This window comes from Eptatretus burgeri, chromosome 1, assembly GCF_056783735.1.
Source record: "Eptatretus burgeri isolate ZD-2024b chromosome 1, Ebu_testis_v1, whole genome shotgun sequence".
Lineage (NCBI taxonomy): Eukaryota > Metazoa > Chordata > Myxini > Myxiniformes > Myxinidae > Eptatretus > Eptatretus burgeri.
This window is the reverse complement of record NC_140961.1, coordinates 140281775-140302585: the sequence shown is the minus strand read 5'-3', so window position 1 is coordinate 140302585 and position 20811 is coordinate 140281775. Positions and strand designations below refer to the sequence as shown.

At 45.2% G+C, this 20811-nt stretch overlaps 1 protein-coding gene across 2 annotated transcripts in view; it reads left to right on the top strand.

Annotated features, from left to right (window-relative positions):
* Window positions 1-2778: 2778 nt before the first annotated feature.
* LOC147035620 (alpha-(1,3)-fucosyltransferase 7-like) overlaps window positions 2779-20811 on the top strand; it is a 37129-nt gene continuing 19096 nt past the window's right edge. For both annotated transcript variants that reach the window (XM_085845378.1, XM_085845374.1), the window contains exons 1-2: window positions 2779-2936; window positions 13145-13318. In XM_085845378.1, coding sequence (XP_085701504.1) covers window positions 2888-2936; window positions 13145-13318 — 223 coding nt within the window. In that variant the 5' untranslated portion in view covers window positions 2779-2887. The remainder of the gene's footprint in view (window positions 2937-13144; window positions 13319-20811) is intronic.

Sequence of the window (20811 nt, the reverse complement as noted above, 5' to 3'; positions counted from 1 at the left end):
CTGGACTCTGTGTACTTTTCTTCTGACAAGGTGGAGAGCTTGCTGTCAAACCTCGACTCGGATTCTGCAACCGGTCCAGATGGCATCAGCCCACGTGTCCTAAAAACCTGCTCCTCTGCTTTTGCTCACCCTCTCTCTGTTCTATTCACCCTCTCATTTGCTCAAGGCCATCTGCCATCTGCTTGGAAATCAGCAAAGATCACTGCCCTGCACAAAAAGGTGCAAAAACCGATCCCTGCAACTACAGACCAATCAGCCTTCTCCCAATCATCAGCAAGGTTCTGGAATCCATCATCGCTTCAGACATTAAATTCATCCTCTTCTCCAATGACTTGATTTCCGATCATCAATTTGGTTTCAGACCAGCTCACTCCACCCTGGATATGCTGCCTCTGCTCTCCCAACAATGGATCGAGGTCCTCAATGCGGACATGAAATCAGAGCCATATCCCTCGACATATCGCGTGCTTTTGACATGGTCTGGCACCCTGCTCTGCTCACCAAGCTCTCTTCCTATGGTATCTAAGGCCATCTGCACTCATGGCTCGCAGACTTCCTCTCCTCTCGCAGTCAATGTGTGGCCCTCAATTGAGTTCTTTCATCCCCTCTATCTGTCCAGGTTGGTTTCCTCAAGGTAGCATTCTGGGCCCTGTTCTTTTTAAGGTTTTCATCAATGATCTCTCCGACCCTGGAAAATCCTCTTTATCTCTTCGCTGATGACTCCACCCTCTGCCATACCATCTGTCATCCCTCAGACCGGCAAGCAGCAGCTTCTTCGCTCACTGCAGGTCTGTGTAAATTCGCAAACTGGTCCAACATGTGGAACATGTCTTTCAGTCCAGACAAATCTCACTCTCTCACTATGTCTCTCCGAAAGGACCGTTTAGAACCCCTCCCCCCAGCCCCTGCCGCCATCCACTTTCTCAGCAATCCTCTGGAAGAAGTTCTTTCTTTCAAGCTTCTGGGTCTCACTATCTGCCATGATCTTTCCGAGGAAAGCCACATTTCCAACCTGGCCTCCAGAGCCAGTCACCGACTGGGAATTCTCTGTCATGCAAAGTCCTTCCTCGGTCCACCTGAGCTCTGGACCACTTACAAAGCTTTCGTCCGCAGCCTGATGGAGTACTGCTCTCCCCTCTGGGCTGGTGCTCCTGCCTCCCACCTTTCTCGGCTTCACGCTGTAGAAACCAAGGCATTTTGGATCATTGGCATCTCCCGCAATGAGGCTGAGTCTTTGGGCCTCTCACCGCAGGCTGGTCGGTGGTCTTTCTGTCTTCTCGTCTCCTCTCCGCCCGCCCCCCCCCCCCATTGCTGTGTCTGTGATTTGTCCCCACCATATTTCCGCAGGGCGTTCAAAGTCTGCCAACAACCCCCTTCTGGTAAAACTACCAAAATCACGAATCACTGCTCACCTTCACTTTTTCATTCCTCTTATTTTCCTGCCTTTGGAATCAATTCCCTCACTCTGTTCAATCCCATCCTTCCCTCCAGGCCTTCAAAACAGCTGTTAACACCACCTTTTGCCGTCCCCCATCCAAATCCTCGATCTTTTCTACCCCCATGAATCCACCCCAAACCCACCTCCTTCAAATTCCCTGCTTTCCTTCCTGAAAGTCCCTGTAATGTCCATCTTGTATACCCCGTGTTCCCCGCCCCATCCCTCTCCCTTCCACAGGTCTGTCTGTGTTCCCCCACTGCTTCGTCCTTCCCTCTCCTGCCCCTCTTGTCCTCATGCACCCCTCGCTGTACGTTCTGTTCGCTCTCATACGAGCCTCAACAAGGTATACAAAAAAAGAGAGAAAGATCTCACACAGGCTTCTTGGTATGCAGAAAATGAATGACTTGCAAGTTCTATGTATAAATGTACCCAATGACCTTCGACTCGGAAATAAATTACCTGAAACGCAAAAATCTGGCACGGCATCCCTCCAGGTGATGATTGTCATACCTCATACCTCAAGGAACATTTTGAACACGGGTATTGGCCATTAACAAAAATGCCATAAAAACTATTTTTGGCCTCTTTTGGCCCTTGGCAGGCGCACAAAAATGAATACTCAGAGGGTGAAGGGATAACAGCGGTAAGTCTGACGTGTCAAGAAGTTTGACTTAAATCATCGATCACTATCCTGGTTTTCGGCAGATGCGGCTCAGTCATGTGCACAATACCTCTGTTTGCTGAAGCGGCAAGCGGGTTTATATTGACATTTGCTATTGTATTGTTTATTCCTATTATCTGTGGAATTCACCATTTTGTGACGTTCATTTTCTTTCATGTCCCTTCCATTCCATCTGTTCAAAAGTTGACCATGAGGGACATAGCCGTGGAGCGTCACAATGTGTGTTTTAAAATAAAGTAATCAACAAGTTCACGCGTGTGTACGACAACCCGAACTCAATAAGTTGCTCTCTGAACTTACATTCCCCTCTAAGTTTTGTTTCAGATGAGGAGGAATATGACCCCTCGTCTCCCCCCTCCTTGCCTTTTCCAACGCCCTTATTCATTATGGGGACAAACACTTGTCAGTGTTAGCACATAATCTTTGTGCAGTCCTCTCTGAGGTTTAACCTAAACACCTGTAATTTCACCTGTGCCTGGTGTTGGCTTAATAGTTAGGGTGGTAGGCTTTGGACCCCAAGGTCCTGAGTTCAAATCCTGGCTGGTTGATAAATTAATACCAGGAGAGGTTGACTCCTCAAAAAAAAAATTCAAGTATCCGCCCCATTTGATGGTGTGTGGTATCATATTCCCTCCACCTCCAAACTGTACTATATCCTCACGTCATAAATGTCAGTAATTTCCGTATTTATGACTTAACCCTCGACTCATGTGAGGTTGCGATAATATCGCAAGATCGAGTCAAAATAATCCTCGATTTGAGCAATAATGGATGAAGCCATCGATACGAAACAGATTCCATCATGGAAGAAAACAGGTAAATAACGCTTTGTGACCCTCCTGTTCACACTAAAGGTTTAATCTTAATCAAGGTTTAAAAAAAAAAAAAAAACAATCTGTCAAGGTGTTTTTAATGTAAAGTTTGAATGGTGATAAAATACGCAACGTTGATGAAAAGTAGGTAGTTGTTGTCAGAGAGATGAAGCCGATGCTGTCTGTGCTGTGTTTCACCAACAATACGAGGAATAATGTGTGGGCCACTTCGTTTTAATCGAATACCTTTACCTGTTTTGGAGGAAACTAATAAGATACGATACCTTTCAGCACGCCTTCGTACATTTTTATTCACTTTCGCCATTTTATATACAAACGGTTCTTCTCAGACCTACTATTTGCATTCTGTCCAAACTATCCTCGTGTTTTATAAATCATACTTTTTTAAGGATAATCATACATAAACATTTAAAGGACAATGAGGGATTTAAAGGACAATCATTTTCAAGGAGGATGATGCCAAAACCTCTCTTTCTGAAGAGTCGTTTGCCATTGCTTTCCGGAGGTAGACCATGGCAGGAATTTCGAAAATTGTGAAAGCACCAGCGCAAAATGGGCAACAAAACTTTTGAAGGATCGTGGAGATAAAATATCGAGGGAAATGCGGGCTGAATATACGGCTGCTTTCATATCCCTTCCCTAAAGTTGTAATGGTTAATAAGGTATGATTGAAAAGGAGAAATCAAAAACATTGAAAGGAAGGAGTGATGGATGGTGTGGAGGTGGTTCGTTAAAACAGCATTTGGTTAATATTAAGAAAAACTGAGAGGGAGGGAAAAGAAGGAAGATGGAGAAGTGGAACAGAAAGGGGGGCATAGGTGGAGGTAGAGAGCGAATGAGAGAGAGAGAGAGAGAGAGAGAGAGAGAGAGAGAGAGAGAGAGAGAGAGAGAGAGAGGCGAGAGAGGCGAGAGAGAGAGAGAGAGAGAGAGAGAGAGAGAGAGAGAGAGAGAGAGAGGAGAGTGAGAGAGAGGCGAGTGAGAGAGAGGCGAGTGAGAGAGAGGCGAGAGAGAGTGATGAGTGAGAGAGGTGAGGGAAAGTGATGAGTGAGTGAGTGAGAGAGAGCTGATCGAGTGCGAGAGGCGAGTGAGAGAGAGAGAGAGAGAGAGAGAGAGAGAGAGAGAGAGAGAGAGAGAGAGAGAGAGAGAGAGAGAGAGAGAGAGAGAGAGAGGCGAGTGAGAGAGAGAGAGTGAGAGGCGAGTGAGAGGCGAGTGAGAGGCGAGTGAGAGGCGAGTGAGAGAGAGAGAGAGAGAGGTGAGTGAGAGAGAGAGAGAGAGGTGAGAGAGAGAGAGAGAGAGAGATGAGAGTGAGAGGGGAGAGTGAGAGGGGAGAGTGAGAGAGAGAGAGAGAGAGAGAGAGAGGCGAGTGAGAGAGAGGCGAGTGAGAGAGAGGCGAGTGAGAGAGAGGCGAGTGAGAGAGAGGCGAGTGAGAGAGAGGCGAGTGAGAGAGAGGCGAGTGAGAGAGAGGCGAGTGAGAGAGAGGCGAGTGAGAGAGAGGCGAGTGAGTGAGTGTGAGTGTGAGTGTGAGAGAGAGAGAGGCGAGTGAGAGAGAGGCGAGTGAGAGAGAGAGGCGAGTGAGAGAGAGGCGAGTGAGAGAGAGGCGAGTGAGAGAGAGGCGAGTGAGAGAGAGGCGAGTGAGAGAGAGGCGAGTGAGTGAGAGAGGCGAGTGAGTGAGTGTGAGAGAGAGAGGCGAGTGTGAGAGAGAGAGAGGCGAGTGAGAGAGAGGCGAGTGAGAGAGAGGCGAGTGAGAGAGAGGCGAGTGAGAGAGAGGCGAGTGAGAGAGAGGCGAGTGAGAGAGAGGCGAGTGAGAGAGAGGCGAGTGAGAGAGAGGCGAGTGAGAGAGGCGAGTGAGAGAGAGGCGAGTGAGAGAGAGGCGAGTGAGAGAGAGGCGAGTGAGAGAGAGGCGAGTGAGTGAGTGAGTGAGTGAGTGAGAGAGAGAGAGGTGAGTGAGCGTGATAAGTGAGAGAGATGAGTGAGAGAGGTGAGTGATAATGCATGCTCGAAGTTGCTTTCACAGATGTCAAACGCAGATATGGCACAAACCATCTCGCTGAGAATCTCACTGATCATTTCATGGACACCCATATACTGACTATGGCTGATGTGACACCTCCACTACAGCACATCACACTACTGCAATCTGAAATGGTGGACCTGAAGTAGCTCATCACTGAGCTCCACATTGCACAACACCAGATGGGACAATCTTCACGTGCCCCTTCCAGGGACAGAGAAATGCCACAGATGACACACCATTTGCCTTCACGTGAATACTCCACATACCGTGAATACTCCAGATTGGTGTTGGTACCATGTGACCTTCAGTGCAAAGCACCGAGCTCGTACCAGCTTCAGGGAAGCGATGAGGCCCACAACTAATGGTGACATGTTCACCTCTGCCATACGTCAGTTGCCTTCTCTTCCTTGTGGCACTTTGTGCACGTTGCACTTTGTTTTCTTGTGGATACAGAGGCAAAGGTGAGCATTGTTCCAACATCTACAACTGAATGTACATGCTGCTAACTGACTCATCTACTCAGTACATGCTGCTAACAGCAGTGCAATGGCTACTTTTGGAGAAAGTCTCCTTCAGTTTTATTTGCGTTAATGTCGCGCATTTCCGTGGATGTTCACTATTGCCAACACCAGGTACTCTATCTGAAGTGCGGATTTTTTTTTTTTAATATCATTTCAATATCCTTGTAGATGTCAAATATCACCGTCTATTGAATGCCTCAACACAGATTACTTCTTTCGGTCGAGCATCGACAATTTCATCACTGAATATCACGTGTCTTCTATCCATGCCCACATGCCCTTTTCAGAAAGTACTTTATGACATCCTGCCCATAACGCACCCATCGGCGACAACCCAGCCCATCAAACACCAGACACCACATCACATCAAGAACATGGGACTCCTGCTTTAATGCGTACTCACGGACGAGCCCCACATAAATTGTGTATCGCCTATCAGGAGTTTGACTATGTGTTACAATATGAGATCACGAGACCATCGTCCAGCAGTTGAGCTTCACCGCAGCACTTGGTACCCAAAAACACACGGTGATTGGTGATACTTGCGAGATCCCTAAAACAAATTCGACCTTAAAATTAATTAGTGGTTGAATTCAGTGACATGATATGGAAATCCTCATTAAATTTCAACTCAATTGGATGAAAATTGAGGATTTTATAAATTTCACATAAGTTGTTGACCTTTTGGCCGATGTTCACCTCAACAATGATGACATGATATCATAATAATCTTTATTATCCAGGCAAATTCCTCTTTGGTGACACTCGAAGTTCAAACATCACAAAAACATCAAAAGGAATAAGAAAACAGGGTAAAAAAATTTGGAAGATTAATTAAACTGAAAAATGGTGAAGAATGTGAACTTAACACTTTAAATGTACATGGTACAAATGACTTTTTGAAAATGTTCTTCATCGACCTCACATGAAAGCGTCTTTCTGATGGCAGTTTTACAAAAATTCTGTTCAAGAAGTGATTTTCATCGGTACATACGTGCATAGTCTTCCTTTTCAATACTCACAAGCATAGAGACTCCGTGCTGGTTTAAGGCTCACCCACTTTTAATGGCAGTGTAATGACCTTTCTCAATCTTGACTAATTCCGCACATTTAGACAACGATATTAGGAAACCAAATTAAATTACAAAATACTGATCAGCAAGGAATTAGTCAACATCTGCATCACTCATGAGCGAACACCAAATGGATTAAACTTCCTGAGAAGATAAATCTTTGCATCGATTTCTTGTAGACAGCAGTAATATTTTCATCAAAAGATCCATCCATCCACTGGGACCATACGCTGTGCAGAGCGTTGGTGCTGCCTAAGCAGTCTCCTTGGCTATTGGGTACAATTCTGGACGGGTCGCCACTCCGACACAGGATACCAGCATGCTGGCACTCATTTTGACGACCTCGGAAGGATGACAGGCAAAGTCAACCCCACCTGGTATTAATTCAACAGCCGAGTGGGATTTGAACTCAGGATCCTCGGATCCTAAGCCCACCACCCTAAATCAAAAGATAGTTGTTATCAATAGTTGTACACGGTATTTGAATTTCTTCACAATTTCCATCTTATCACCATTAATATAGCTGCAGGTGTTGGCGTAATGGTTAGGGTGGTGGGCTTAGGATCCCATGATCCTGGTTTCAAATCCCATTTAACTGTTGAATTAATACCAGGTGGGGCTGACCTTGCCTGTCATCCTTCCGAGGTTGGGTGGTATCCTGTGTCGGATTGGCGACCTGTCCAGTATTGTGCCCAATAGCCAAGGAGACTGCTTAGGCAGCACCAACATTCTGCACAGAGTCTGGTCCTGATGCATGGATGGATAGATGGATGGTTGCAGGCTCATGATTGTGACCTTTCCTAAAATCCAAAATTATCTCCAGTTTTGCACATATTCAGAGTGAGAAAGATGTCCCCAAACCACGTATTCGATATGTCAATGTCATTGAAGTACGATACAAAGGACGATTGATCAGAAAGACAGCCAACAATGGTGGTATCATCCGCATCGATAATTATATAAGTGTCAGTGTGTGTATGTTTGTATCTCTGCCATAACTCCAAAACCATGAAACTTAGCAGCCTGAAACTTTACATGCATCCTAAGGGAACTCCAACGGAGTGCACGAGTGAAAATTGGGTGTTTGCATTAATTAAAATACCCCCTTTGAAGATAATTAACGGCCTTATTTAATTATATCCTCCATCGGGCACATATATATATAATATATATATATATATATATATATATATATATATTTATATATATATATATATATATATATATATTGGAAATATAATTTGAGTTTGAGGATCAGATCATATGAACTAAATAACTCGAAATCTGGAGTGAAATCTGAAAATGTGAAGAAATCGGTGATGTTTAGTTTTTTTGCCATTCCCAATCACCTTGCTCTGGCTTGCCAAGTCAGTTGTTCCTTAATATGGAATTAGGCAAAGCCGAGAAGCGAACGTAGAATTCTTCTTACATTCGCTTCTGACTTTACCTACAACTTGTTAACCTCCGCCATCGAAGATCGGAGGTTACTGTTTTCACCCCTTTCTGTTTGTTTCTTTGTGAACAGTATTACGGAAAAACTCCTCGACGGATTTCGACGAAACTTGGTGGGGGGGGGGAGTGAGGTCTGGTCCAAGGATCATGCAATTAAATTTTGGACTTGCCCCCCCCCGCCCAAAAAAAAATTTTTTTGCATTTCTACATGTTTTAAGTGATTTCCAACCCCCCCCCCCAAAATTTTCTTTTTACCCCCACCCAAAAAAAAAGGAATTTTTTTTTTGCATTTCTACATGTTTTAAGTGATTTCCAACCCCCCCCAAAATTTTCTTTTTACCCCCGCCCAAAAAAAAAAGGATTTTTTTTTTGCATTTCTACATGTTTTAAGTGATTTCCAATCCCCCCCCAAAAAAAAATTGAGATTTTTTTTTTTTGCATTTCTACATGTTTTAAGTGATTTCCAACCCCCCTCCCAAAAAAATTGTTACACCCTCCCAAAAATAAAATAGAGAAATTTTTTTTTTTGCATTTTGACATGTTTAAAGTGATTTCCAACCCCGCCCCCAAAAAAAAAATGTTGGAGAAAAGAACTATAACTGTCAGCGCTGTTGACATCATATTTAATGAATAAGATATAAGGTTCACTTGAGTGACCCAGCAGTATTGGCGGCGGAGGTTTTGCACTCTCCCGAGTGCTCCCCCTCTAGTTCACAACTGTATAAGCAATTTCCGGTTACTTCGGAATTAGCGATCAAATAACGTAAATCACGATTAAAAATTATTTTTTGATGATGTGGGAAATATCTTTATTAAAAATCAGTGGAGGAAATATACACCATGTCTAATATTATTTGGGTCTTTCATGTCTCCGACGATGCCTTTATCTCCCGGCATGCATCATTCCCCATAACAAAAACCGGAAACAAACAAAAAAAAAAAAACCAGAAACAAAACAAAAACGGGAAGCAAAAGGGTCATAGCCAATGACACGGATTCACAATTGGCAGGTATTGTGTTGCTTTTGTTGTTTCCTATTCTCTCATGTGTACACGTTAAGTAATATTCACAAGATAGAAATAAAACTCAATCGTGTTTATACACCGCACAGCGTTTAAAAACAAGCGAAAGCAAAAGGTCATGGCTAACGACACGGATTCCAAATAGCCAGGGGTATTGTGTCGTTCTTGTTTCCTATTCTCTCACGTGCACACGTTAAGTATGAAGCACACTGCGTTCGCTATCAACCATTTAATTGGAGTGCTTGCTTGAGTGCTTAAGCCACTTGCTGAGTGCCATACAGTTAACAGTGGTACAGTAGGCAGTTGCTACAAGGTAGAGATATATGTGGGTAAATTTTGATCTGTAAAGGGGTTTCTCTGTGGGTGTGTGTGGCTGTCTACATGCGTGGTTACGGGCACCATGGTGGCAAAGTTTCATCCCGTATCTTGGAGGTTTTAACCCTTCACCTCAGCAGCGTACAAGCGATCATGTTTTCCTTTGTCCTCGTGACTATTTGTAAAGCGTTTGTTTACTTTTTTGAACCGGGTATGCTTTACAAAGGTTATATGGTTTCTCTTTGTGAGTTTCAAAGCAAAATATATTTAATAACACCTGATTTCCAAGTTGTTTGCCGTCTGAACGTGTTTTCTAAATTACAGAGCCAAATTTTTCCCACCTGTCACATAATGATTGAAAAATCTATAATGCAACATTGTTTTTTTTTAATTTGTTCATTGAAATATCCCCAAAACAAGAGTGAAAGCTACTCAAGAGTTTTGGGTTGTATGTACTGTAGTACACACAATAGTCAGTAATGACACTGACTCCAATCAGTTGATTACCGAAAAAATGATGATATTGGCCAAGCACTAATATATATCTTCTTCTTCTTCTTTCGGCTGTTCCGTTATGGGTCGCCACAGCGGATCATCCGTACGATCTGCATAGTGATTTGGCTGAGTTTTTACGCCGGATGCCCTTCCTGACGCAACCCTGGTCACCTCTTACGACACAGGGATATGGTACACCTATACTAACCGGGGCATACACCGGGACCAGTACACTGGTACTCATTTCGCCGACCTTGGAAGGATGACAGGCTGAGTCAACCCCCTGGTGTGTATTAATTCAAGCGGACAACGGGGCTTGAACTCAGGAGGTTTTTGGATCCCAAGCTGCTACCCTAACCACTATGCCAACACTAGGCTTAAGCACTAACACACACATATGTGTATATATATATATATATATATATATATATATATATATATATATATATATATATATATATATATATATATATATATATATATATATATATATATATATATATATATTGTTGTGGATGTCCACCCGCCGGCGTGCGAACGACCGCATTTAACTAATAGCGGCCGCTTCGCCCACCGAACGGACAATCCAGTCGCGGCTTTCCGGATCAACGCCGGAAACCAGCCACGGGTGTGTTTTTAAGCACACCACAACCTCGTCAATATTCTACCCGTGCACGACAGGGTCAATCGCCGAATTGTCGATATAGCTAATTAATTGCGCGGGCAGACTACCGAGAGACTGGACCTCAACGGGGCCGCTGGGAAACGAGCCGCTTTTGCAGCTCGCTTCGTTTTGGGATAACCGAGCGGGGTGTTATCGCGAGCCCCGTTGGACCCGATCACTTTACCGGCTATTAAAAACCAACTATATTCTGAGTGCAATATGGCAGTTCAATTCGGGAAAGAGGACGCAACGAATGGGTTAACATTTAACAAAGCACATTCATTTCACACACAACACATATGCAGTCATGTATCAATCAATGCACGTATGCAATCATGTATGCACTCAATGCAAAACACGCATGCAGTTATGTAGTTATGTAAAGCAAATGCGGGTAAGGGACAAAACACGAGCAAGACAAAGAGCTACCACCGTCTACTTATTATGTACAGTCACTTATCGACAGTTCTACTTACGGACATGGCGCCACAACGTTCATTCAAAAGCAAGGAAAACCCCCAGGACAGACGAGGGGTAGACTGGATCCCTTGGGGTCTTTACAACACGGAGCAGTGTAGACCGCAAAGGCTCCGCAAGACCGAGCTGGCTACCTTCACCTCGCTGGGGCGACCCGCGACGTCCCGTCTCCACGACCCACGGTAAGGCACGGCTCGACAGGCCGCGCGCCTTGGCTCCGCTCTCTCCAGACCCCTACCGCGGCTCCACTCCATGCCCACCACTCCGATACGACACCCTTCTCTCCTTTCCACACACCTCCATAACCTCCAGTGCCGACGACTCAGACCGCGCGTTCAGCGCGCCCTTTTATATCCACGGCACGCCGCCCCCCCTCCCTTTCAGTACGCGCGCGAAGCTTCCAGAAGCAGGTCATTTTCCTCGCCGAATCGGGGTTTTTCATTTAACTTCTCCTTTTACCAATCGTTGCTTTCTTTTCCGCACGTGGTTGTCGTTTGGGGGGGAGGGGTGAGGCCGTCGTCCGTTCTCCCCCATTGAATGCCAGGCTTCCCGCAACCGTGCTGAGGTGGCAACGGGGTGGTGGTTACAGTGGTCGTTGTCATGGTGGCGTGGCTGGCGTTTTGTGGTGGTCTTGATGGTGGTGGTCATGAGGGTGGTGTTGCTGGCATTTGTGGTGGTCGTGAGGGTGGTGTGGTTAGACGGTGATGGTTAAGGTGGTTGTTGTGAAGTCGGCTGTTCGTTGTCTGTGGGGATGTTGGCGGTTGACGAGAAGGTGGTTGTGATCATGGTTGGTGGGGCTTTGTGGTGGTAGTAATGGCGGTTGGTCCAAAATAACGATAGTAAAAGAAAAACGGCTAACTCAAAGATAACAGCCATGCACACGAATAATTGCCCGTTCGACTTCGGTGGGGAAATCTATCTGAACACAGACTTATGGACATAACTGATCTAAGGACCTATATGGTGCTCTGCGAATTTCCACAGCCGTAACTACATGTACATATAAAATCGGGCATAGTGGCGTGTGCCGGTAATCCGGCTACTCGGAGGCTTGGGTTGGAGGATCGCTTGAGGACGGGAGACCTGCGCTGGGCCTCGCTATGAGAGGGTGTAGGGCAGCCCGGAATCATGGCGAAACCCAATCCTTATCCCTGTGTCGTAAGAGGTGACCAGGGTTGCGACAGGAAGGGCATCTGGCATAAAACCTGTGCCAAATCAGTATGCGGATCATAACGGATGATCCGCTGTGGTAACCCCTAATGGGAGCAGCCGAAAGAAGAAGAAGATACTGATATACATTATATACACACACACACACACACACACACACACACACACACACACACACACACACACACACACACACACACACACACACACACACACACACACACACACACACACACACACACACGCTATTGAATATTAGCCTGTGTTGACCTGTTGGTCGATGTTGACTTCAAAAATAATTGGTGGTTGAATTCAATGACCTGAAATATAGATCATCTTCAAATTTCAAGTCAATCGGATGAAAATCCACAACTTTAGCAATATGGCCTCTGTTGACCTTTATCTTTTTAACCTCAAAATCGATAGACTTCATGCTTTTGACGAACTATACTATTTCATGAAGATCGGTTTAAAATTGTGACTTGCAGGCGATTGACATACAGACAGAAAGAACCACGGAACAGTTGTAAACAACCAATGTAGTTGTAAGTTGAGTTGTAAACAACCAATGTAACAAACCCAAATGCAATACTCTCTCCTCTGGTGAGGGTCATTACAGAATCACACTGCCACCATTGGATCAACGGACTGCATTAAAGCCATTTATAAACAAGACATTAATAATGTTCCAGAATCAAGGCATAGCTGTGAAGACTTTCCAACACTGATATTGTAGCTCTGCAATGTTTGGCGCGGTGATATTGATTGATTAACAATCTTTGGGTTTTGTGATATTAACATTGAGCAGGAGGAAAACATTAAATATTTCGTAAACTCCTTCGGCAAGATTTGAGTATTTCCTGAAATGCAAATCAAAGTATAAAAGCATTTTATTGCATTTATTGAGACAATCAGTGTAATAATAATCAGTTGAGCATCATTTTCCTGTAATTCGCTTAAGATTATTGATATTTCTCTTCTTTCACAGGAATAAAACTCCTAGATGATATAAACTGTACCTTGAAACTCCTGAAGATTTTTGTTGCGGTGATGATGATCTCCACTTTTATCATCCTTTTTCTGCCTCATCTAAGAGAGTTTCCTACATCAAAAGAGCTGCTGGCAACATGGAAAGAGCTTCCTGCACAAGCAAATAAAAAAAGCTAAGATCATTGCCAATATCCTCTTATATGTATTTATAAAGGAACAATTGAATAAGCAAAAGGCACCACTTGTGTTCACTGGTGCATTGCACACTTTGGGGCTATTTAGTGTACCATTGATTCAATGATCACGAACGAGGCTGTACTTTTCCCCATATTGAGCAATTTTTTGTGTTACTGATGAGATAACTTTTAGGTGAGACACAGCACACCAACGAACATATTAGGAATGATTGACTGTTGGTGGTGATGGTGGAGGACCATACTCTTGACAGATCACTCAGGTGCACACAAGTTGTAAACATTTCTGTGGTTATGAACCAATCCTGGATGGGACACCACTGCTCTCGTGACCTGTCCAGGATTGGTTCATAGACAGGTCACAAATATGGGACTTCAAAATTGATGTATGAATGCTAATGAGGCCTTTCACGCATGCGTTGTGTGCGCGTTTTCAGTTACTTGCTTCTGTTAGCTGGAGCACTTTTAACATGCCGTTGCTAGGGCAAAATCTGTGAATCAAGTAGTCTCTTAAACATAATTTTCAGCCTTTAAATGAGAGCGGCAATTTCAAAGTGGTTAACCATAATTGTTGTGTTCCTGAATGCAAATCGGACTCACGGAAATATGGGAAGTACGAGTAATATCAGTGGATGTGAGGTGTCGAGTTAGTACATCGTGAAGATTTCTTTTGTCGAAGAGTTAGGAGCCATGACTTTGTTGGTAATGATTGCAGACGTCCATTTAATAGATTAAGCCTACCACGGTCAAAAGAGGCACGACCGCAAGGTTCAAAGTTCATTCACTGGCAGCGATAGTTGGAGGTTTGCATCGAATGTGCCCATCCACAGTTCAGGCTTTGCATCGGCTCACATTGTCGGGAGTTTTCGCATTGTCAGTGTCGGCAGCTTTTCGATTTCAGCCCTGTCGGCGAGCTGAGAAAATTCTCCAATTCTGTCGTCGTGCACAGGCACACCCCTTTTCCAAGTATTTCTGGCTTCTTTTAGAAGTTTTGTTAGACATTTTAGACCTTGAGACCTTTGGACCTCAAAAATAATTGGTGATTAAATTCAGTTACATGATATGCAAATCCTCTTCAAATTTCAAGTCAATCACATGAAATTTGAAGAATTTAGAAATTTGAGAAAGGTGTTGACCTTTGTTCTACGTTGACCTCTTGACCACAAAAGCAATGGACTTCTTGCTTTTGACGAACTCTACCAGTTGTTGAAGTTTTTTGAAGATCGGTTTAAAATTGTGACCTGCAGGTGGTTAACAGGCAAACAAACAGGATGCATGTCGTGCTTCGCATAACACTTGCAAAATTCACCAAGCCAGTGTGTGTGTGTGTGTGTGTGTGTGTGTGTGTGTGTGTGTGTGTGTGTGTGTGTGTGTGTGTGTGTGTGTGTGTGTGTGTGTGATTTATTGCTGCCACTCGCTTGTATCAACAGGAAATCGTACTAACTTGAATCGTACTCACCGCAGAGCGTCTGGTGATAGTTTTGAGTGGCTTTAGATCCGTTGGAGGGTGAGTGGCATTGCTATTTCCTTTGGCAGCACCTTTGGAAATGATGCTGCAACTAAACCCTTAGTTCCCAGCATAGTCACTTTGGAGAATGCACCCAAAGTCCCAAATGCAATCAAAATAAAGACCAATTACTGCACCATAGTCCCAAGAAAGAAGCCAGACAGAACAACGTGTGCGCGCGCACACGCACACGCGCACACACACACACAACGATGCCCATGACCTCTGGGTCTCCAAGCTGGTCAATCTGAGGAAGCATTCCATCCAGTATCGGTTACGCAACTCTCCCAACCACCACTCTTGTGTTAAATTTTCTGCACATTAGGTGGTGGTGTTTTCAACCAATTGGTCATGCCCTGCTTGCCACGGGATCATACCGACCCCCCTCCCCCCACCCGGCCACACCTGCCCAACCCACGGACATTTCCACCAACTTGTCGAGGTATCGTGACAATTTCAGCATACGCCGAAAAGTACTTAAAGGTGTTCGTATCCCTGTTGCCGATACCCTCAGCAAACTCTTCCGTGACATCCTTAAGGATCAAGCCCTGTTGGCCTGGCATCGCCTCCTCATGCTTTGTTTTTTGGCCTGAGGCTGGCCGATAGAGGCACCGGACTCTCCCAATGTTTTGCTGCCATCCAAAGTCAAGCGTCAGGTGGTCATTTTTAAACGCCCGGTATATATATATATATATATATATATATATATATATATATATATATATATATATATATATATATATATATATATATATATATATATATATATTGTTGTGGTTACCAAATTCGCAAACCACCATTCAGGTCCCTGAGGTGAGATATCTCGGTAAGTATATGTGTAGTTAGGCCCAAACCCGTTGTCTAGTGGGAATACATGTCATTCATGCGTGCTGCGACTCTTCAGGATAGCCGTTTTTCTTTTACTATCTTTATTTTGGACCAACCGCCATGATTACCACCACCAACCACAACATCAACCACCCACCGCGGCGCCGCTTCACGTCACACCTCGCAACCGTCGCATCGCCACCGTTCTTGCGCCGCTTGTGGGTACCGGTGTTGGACTCGTGCAGGGCGCGCGCCGAACAGCGTGTACAAAATCACGGATTTTCCGCTCCAAAAACGGATCAAAAACGACACACGCCCACTTTTGTGCCGTCCAATCGGTGAGCGAGGGGCGATTTGGCCCCGCCTCCAGGGCGTTGGAGGGCGGTCGCTATATGCAAATTTATGGATCAAAATGCATTCACGCCCACTTTTTCTCGGGCCAATGGGGAGCGAGGTGAAAGGTCGAAGGCAGGGGGTCAAAGATGAGAGAGCGAAGCCACGGGGCTTATAGAAGCGACCGCGTTCGTCAGTCGAGAGAGTTAAGACTTCGCAGTCGGTGGAGTTGGGAAGAAGAAGCAAGAAGGAGTTGGTCGTCGTCGTCGTCGTGTGCGTTGGAGTCGGAGCGAAGAGGACGGAGCTGTGGAGAGGCGGCGAGGGCAGACGAGGGGGTGCTCGCGTCGTGCCGGGAGCTGCACACCAGGGAGGCCGACGGCGCGACCTGGTCGAGGTGGAGACGCTCGTCGCGGGACTCGAGGCAGAGTAAAAATCCTCCTTTCCCCCGAGCATCAGCAACCCCCTCCTGTTTCCCCCCGCGCTGAGATAGTGCGACCAAGGGGGCCCCTTTCCCACCCCCTACCAGACACTGCCCGCGAGGCCCGCGGAGTTGAGGCACCATCGCCGCTCCGCGTCTCATCACCAGACGGGTAGGCCCGACCCGGTCTCGGCCTCAGGCCCGCCTCATCCTTGAGGGTGTTCTTTTTCTTGGTTTTGGGTATGTGTTGTCGGCGCCGTCTGTGAAGTAGAATTGTATAAGTGTTGCCGTGTGCTCGGTAGTCGGTATTAGCTCTGCATTGTGTCTTCGCTTTTACATTTGCTTTTTGTGTAAAATTGCATTGTGTTTCTCTTCTTTTCTATGTGCTTTTGGTGGAATTGTATATGTGTGCTTTCCGTTCATCGCGAATAAATGTGCTTTATGTTGAACTGCTTTCCCGCTTCGCTTCGTCATTTCTCTCATTGAATCCTCATCTTGCTTCACGTAAAGGGTTGGTAGTGGGCTGAATACGCCCGATAATTAATCGAACCGTCGAGGCCGACGATAACACCGCTCGGTTATCCCGATAGTACGGAACGGGTCGCTTAAGTGGCCCGTGTCCGAAGTCGACCTGCGGCGAGGTGCGATCGCCCAGTCTACCCTCCGTGTGGGTACTTCGGTAGGTCGAATTTGGCGAGCAACCCTATCCCACGCGGGGGCCGATTGGCTCGATCGCGGTGAGACCGAAAGGTCCACCCGTGACTGGTTCCCGGCGTTAGTCCGAGAGGGTCACGACTGGATTGTCCGTCCGGTGGGCGACGTGCCGCGATTCGAGTTACGTGGCCGTCAGCACGCCGGCGGGCGCGAATCCGTAACAATATATATATATATATATATATATATATATATATATATATATATATATATATATATATATATATATATATACATATATATATATATATATATATATATATATATATATATATATCGGGGCATATTATGTGATACCGGTCGTCCGTCCGTCCATACTCTTACTCCCAAAGTTTTCAACTTTCACGTTTCATATTTGGTACATAGGTACAGACTGTGGAGACGGTGTGTTGTGACATACGTTCGTCATCTAAAGTGGTTGCCATGGCAACCAGGATGCTGTTTTCCATGTTGTAGCACAATTCTGTATGTATCTTCTTGTTCTTCATAAATTGACGTGTTTGAATATATAATTGTGTGTGCATGCGTGTGTGTGTGTGTGTCACAGAGACTTTTCCGGGCGTATATTGTGCTCACTTGCGCTCTTGTTTATTTTATTATGCTAAGAATTTATTCTAAATGCCAAGAACTCGGACTCGGCCCGATTCTGGTTAGAGTCCAGCAAAATTTAGTGCACAGTAAAACTTTTAAGGTGCATTAGAAATAAAAAGTATCCAGTAAAACCTTTAGTACACAACAGCAAGAATCCGCACATATTATAGTAAACTGGCCTAATTGTTTTCCCACAAAAATGCTCGTACCGTCGTGCAACCGTGAGGAAGGTAATCGTAAAGGATTGATGGACAGAAGTAAACAATCCTGCACCGAGGAAATGAAAATAACTCTAACCCGATTTTCCAGATGTTCCATAAAAATAAGAAACATTGTCCGTATCGTAATGAGAATGGGGGTTTGGAGTGTAAAAAGAAACTGGGAACGTGTCTGATTTATACACTGCCTTAAGTGATCTTTCTTGAGGTAAACTATTTTGAAACAAGTAAAAAAAGACAGAGCGTCATAGCCCCCATTGTGTTAGTAACTTTGCTGTTTGGAGTGAAAGGACCAGCCCATATTTATGTACAATGAAAACGATCACCAGTCTAGTAGGCGGCCATCTTTAATCAGATTGCAAAACGAAGAGAGAGGCACAGGTATGCCATCATGTACAGTGCTTGTGCCAAGTTTGACCAAAATCGGACCATGCTCGTCTGAGAAATGCTTGGGGACACATTTAAGTAACAAAATGGCCACCAGTCCGCCATCTTGGATCTGATTTCAACGAAACAGATGTGCACATGTCAGCCATTGGACTTTCAATCCTGCGCAGATGTCCTGGAGTACATTGTCCTGGGAAGATGCAATTAATTATCTGGGTGCCAAATTTAACAACATCGGTAAATGCATCTCCGAGAAATGGTTGAGGACGTGTTCGACACAGGTTTTTTTTTTTCCAACTAAAATGGCCACCAGTCGACCATCTTGAATCTGATGTCGAAAAAATGGCATCCATTTGTATACTGTCGTGTGTTGTCTTTGTGCCAAGAATGAATAAAATCAGTCCATACATGTCCGAGATATGGTTGCGGACACACGTGCACACACACACACATGCACAGACACGAAAATCACAACCAAATCCATAAGCCCCCCTTTCGTACTCAGTCTAATGGGGGCTAAAAATATGTTTAATAAACATAGTTACATAATTTGCGTCATTGTACTTGTAAACACCAAAAAAGGACGATTGTTTGGACATTCATATCAACAAGTTAGGTGTTCATTTCCGTGTTTTGAAAAAACAAACAATTAAAAATAAGCAATTATATCTTATTCTTGATTGGCTAAGATGATGCCTTCCATATGTTCCTTATTATTTGAGATATAACCTCGAAATTTGGTCTGCTTAACTGCAAATGCTACCCTGAGGATGTGTTAAAATCTGAGCGCCACAGCACTTTGAGTTGCGATTGGGGATTTTTCATTTTTCTTTAGTTTTTCATATCTCAAATTGTTAGGGATGGATTCAGATGAAACATGTTGGACAGGTTTGGTGTGTGACAAGGACAAAGTGATTTGATTTTGGTAAAGATCCAAATGCAAATCCTGATAGGAGAATTTAATTCTGAATTTATTCTTCACCATTGAGAGATGGGGACAAAAACGATATATAGCACAATATATCAAAAGTTGTGGACGAGTTATGACAAACCTCTGTGGATGAGTGAGTGAGGTGACAAGATCAAGCTGATTATTTGGATTCAGGACCGGAACCATATCCAGCCTATAAGTGGGGTACAAAACGTAAACTACTGTGATGTTCACGGGACTTGAACAGTCCCACCAACGTAAGATGAGCCGAAAAGATGGAGGCGGTTTATTTATTTTTTACAATCCAAGGGTGGCGGTTTTTATCGATCTATAGCAAACGGGACGAGGAAGGTGGCACGAGTCACTTTTTACTGAGTTAATAACGTTTATTTATACACAAGAGCGATAAGAAGGCTCGGCAAGAGGAGGGATCCGTGGGCGATTCGACGAAGGGTGGTGTGGATTCGGGCGTGGGGGAAAACACAAACAGTTTCAATCGATATACAGCAAAATGTAAAGAATCAAATAAATCGGTACACGAATCTCAAACCCTCGAAGGCGCCAGTTACACACACACACACACACACACACACACACACACACACACACACACACACACACACACACACACACACACACACACACACACACCCCGTAGCTAGTTCGTCAGGCTTGCCCGTGGTGTCGATGCAAACGTCATTGGATGTGGGTGCCGGACGAGTTGGCGTTACAGCTGTCAGGGGCAGGAGACAGGGTGTTGCAGATGTCCCGTGAAACCTTCCGCGCCGAATTGTAGTTATTGGCCTGTGAGCTCCAACCAGCCACTGTGGTGTTGTTCTTGGTGGTGTCGACCTCCTGTGGTGTGGGCCCAAAACCGCTCACAGCTGCCAGGGAACAAAGTTCATGCGCCCAGAGCGAGCATGAGAGGGAGGCAGGTCTGCCCACCGTCCGGTCCCGTACCCAGAGACAGCGGAACACGAGAGCCAAACGAGGTGAGGCACGAGGAACAGCAAGGGCACGAGGAATGAGGATGAGCAAGCGCACGAGAGAGAGAGAGAGCTGAGACGAGAGGGGCTGGTCAAACTCAGTCAGCTATTTTTATTTTTATCTCTCTCTCTCTCTCTCTCTCTCTCTCTCTCTCTCTCTCTCTCTCTCTCTCTCTCTCTCTCTCTCTCTCTCTCTCTCTCTCTCTCTCTCTCTCTCTCTCTCTCTCTCTCTCTCTCTCTCTCTCTCTCTCTCTCTCTCTCTCTCTCTCTCTCTCTCTCTCTCTCTCTCTCTCTCTCTCTCTCTCTTTCTCTTTTCCAATCAGATCGCTTCATGCTCATGAGTCCTTGTGGCTTCCAACGGAGCCCCTCATTCGTCCTCCGCCTGCCGCCAATGGTCATCAAGGGGCGGAGCCATCCGCATGTATATCTCCTCCCTTTCTCTCAATCCTCCAATCGGGCCGCCCCGTGCTCCAGGGTCTTTGTAACTTCCAACGAAGCGCCTCATTGGTCCTCCGTCTGCGGCCCTCCGCCAATGGTCATCAAGGGGGCGGAGCCATC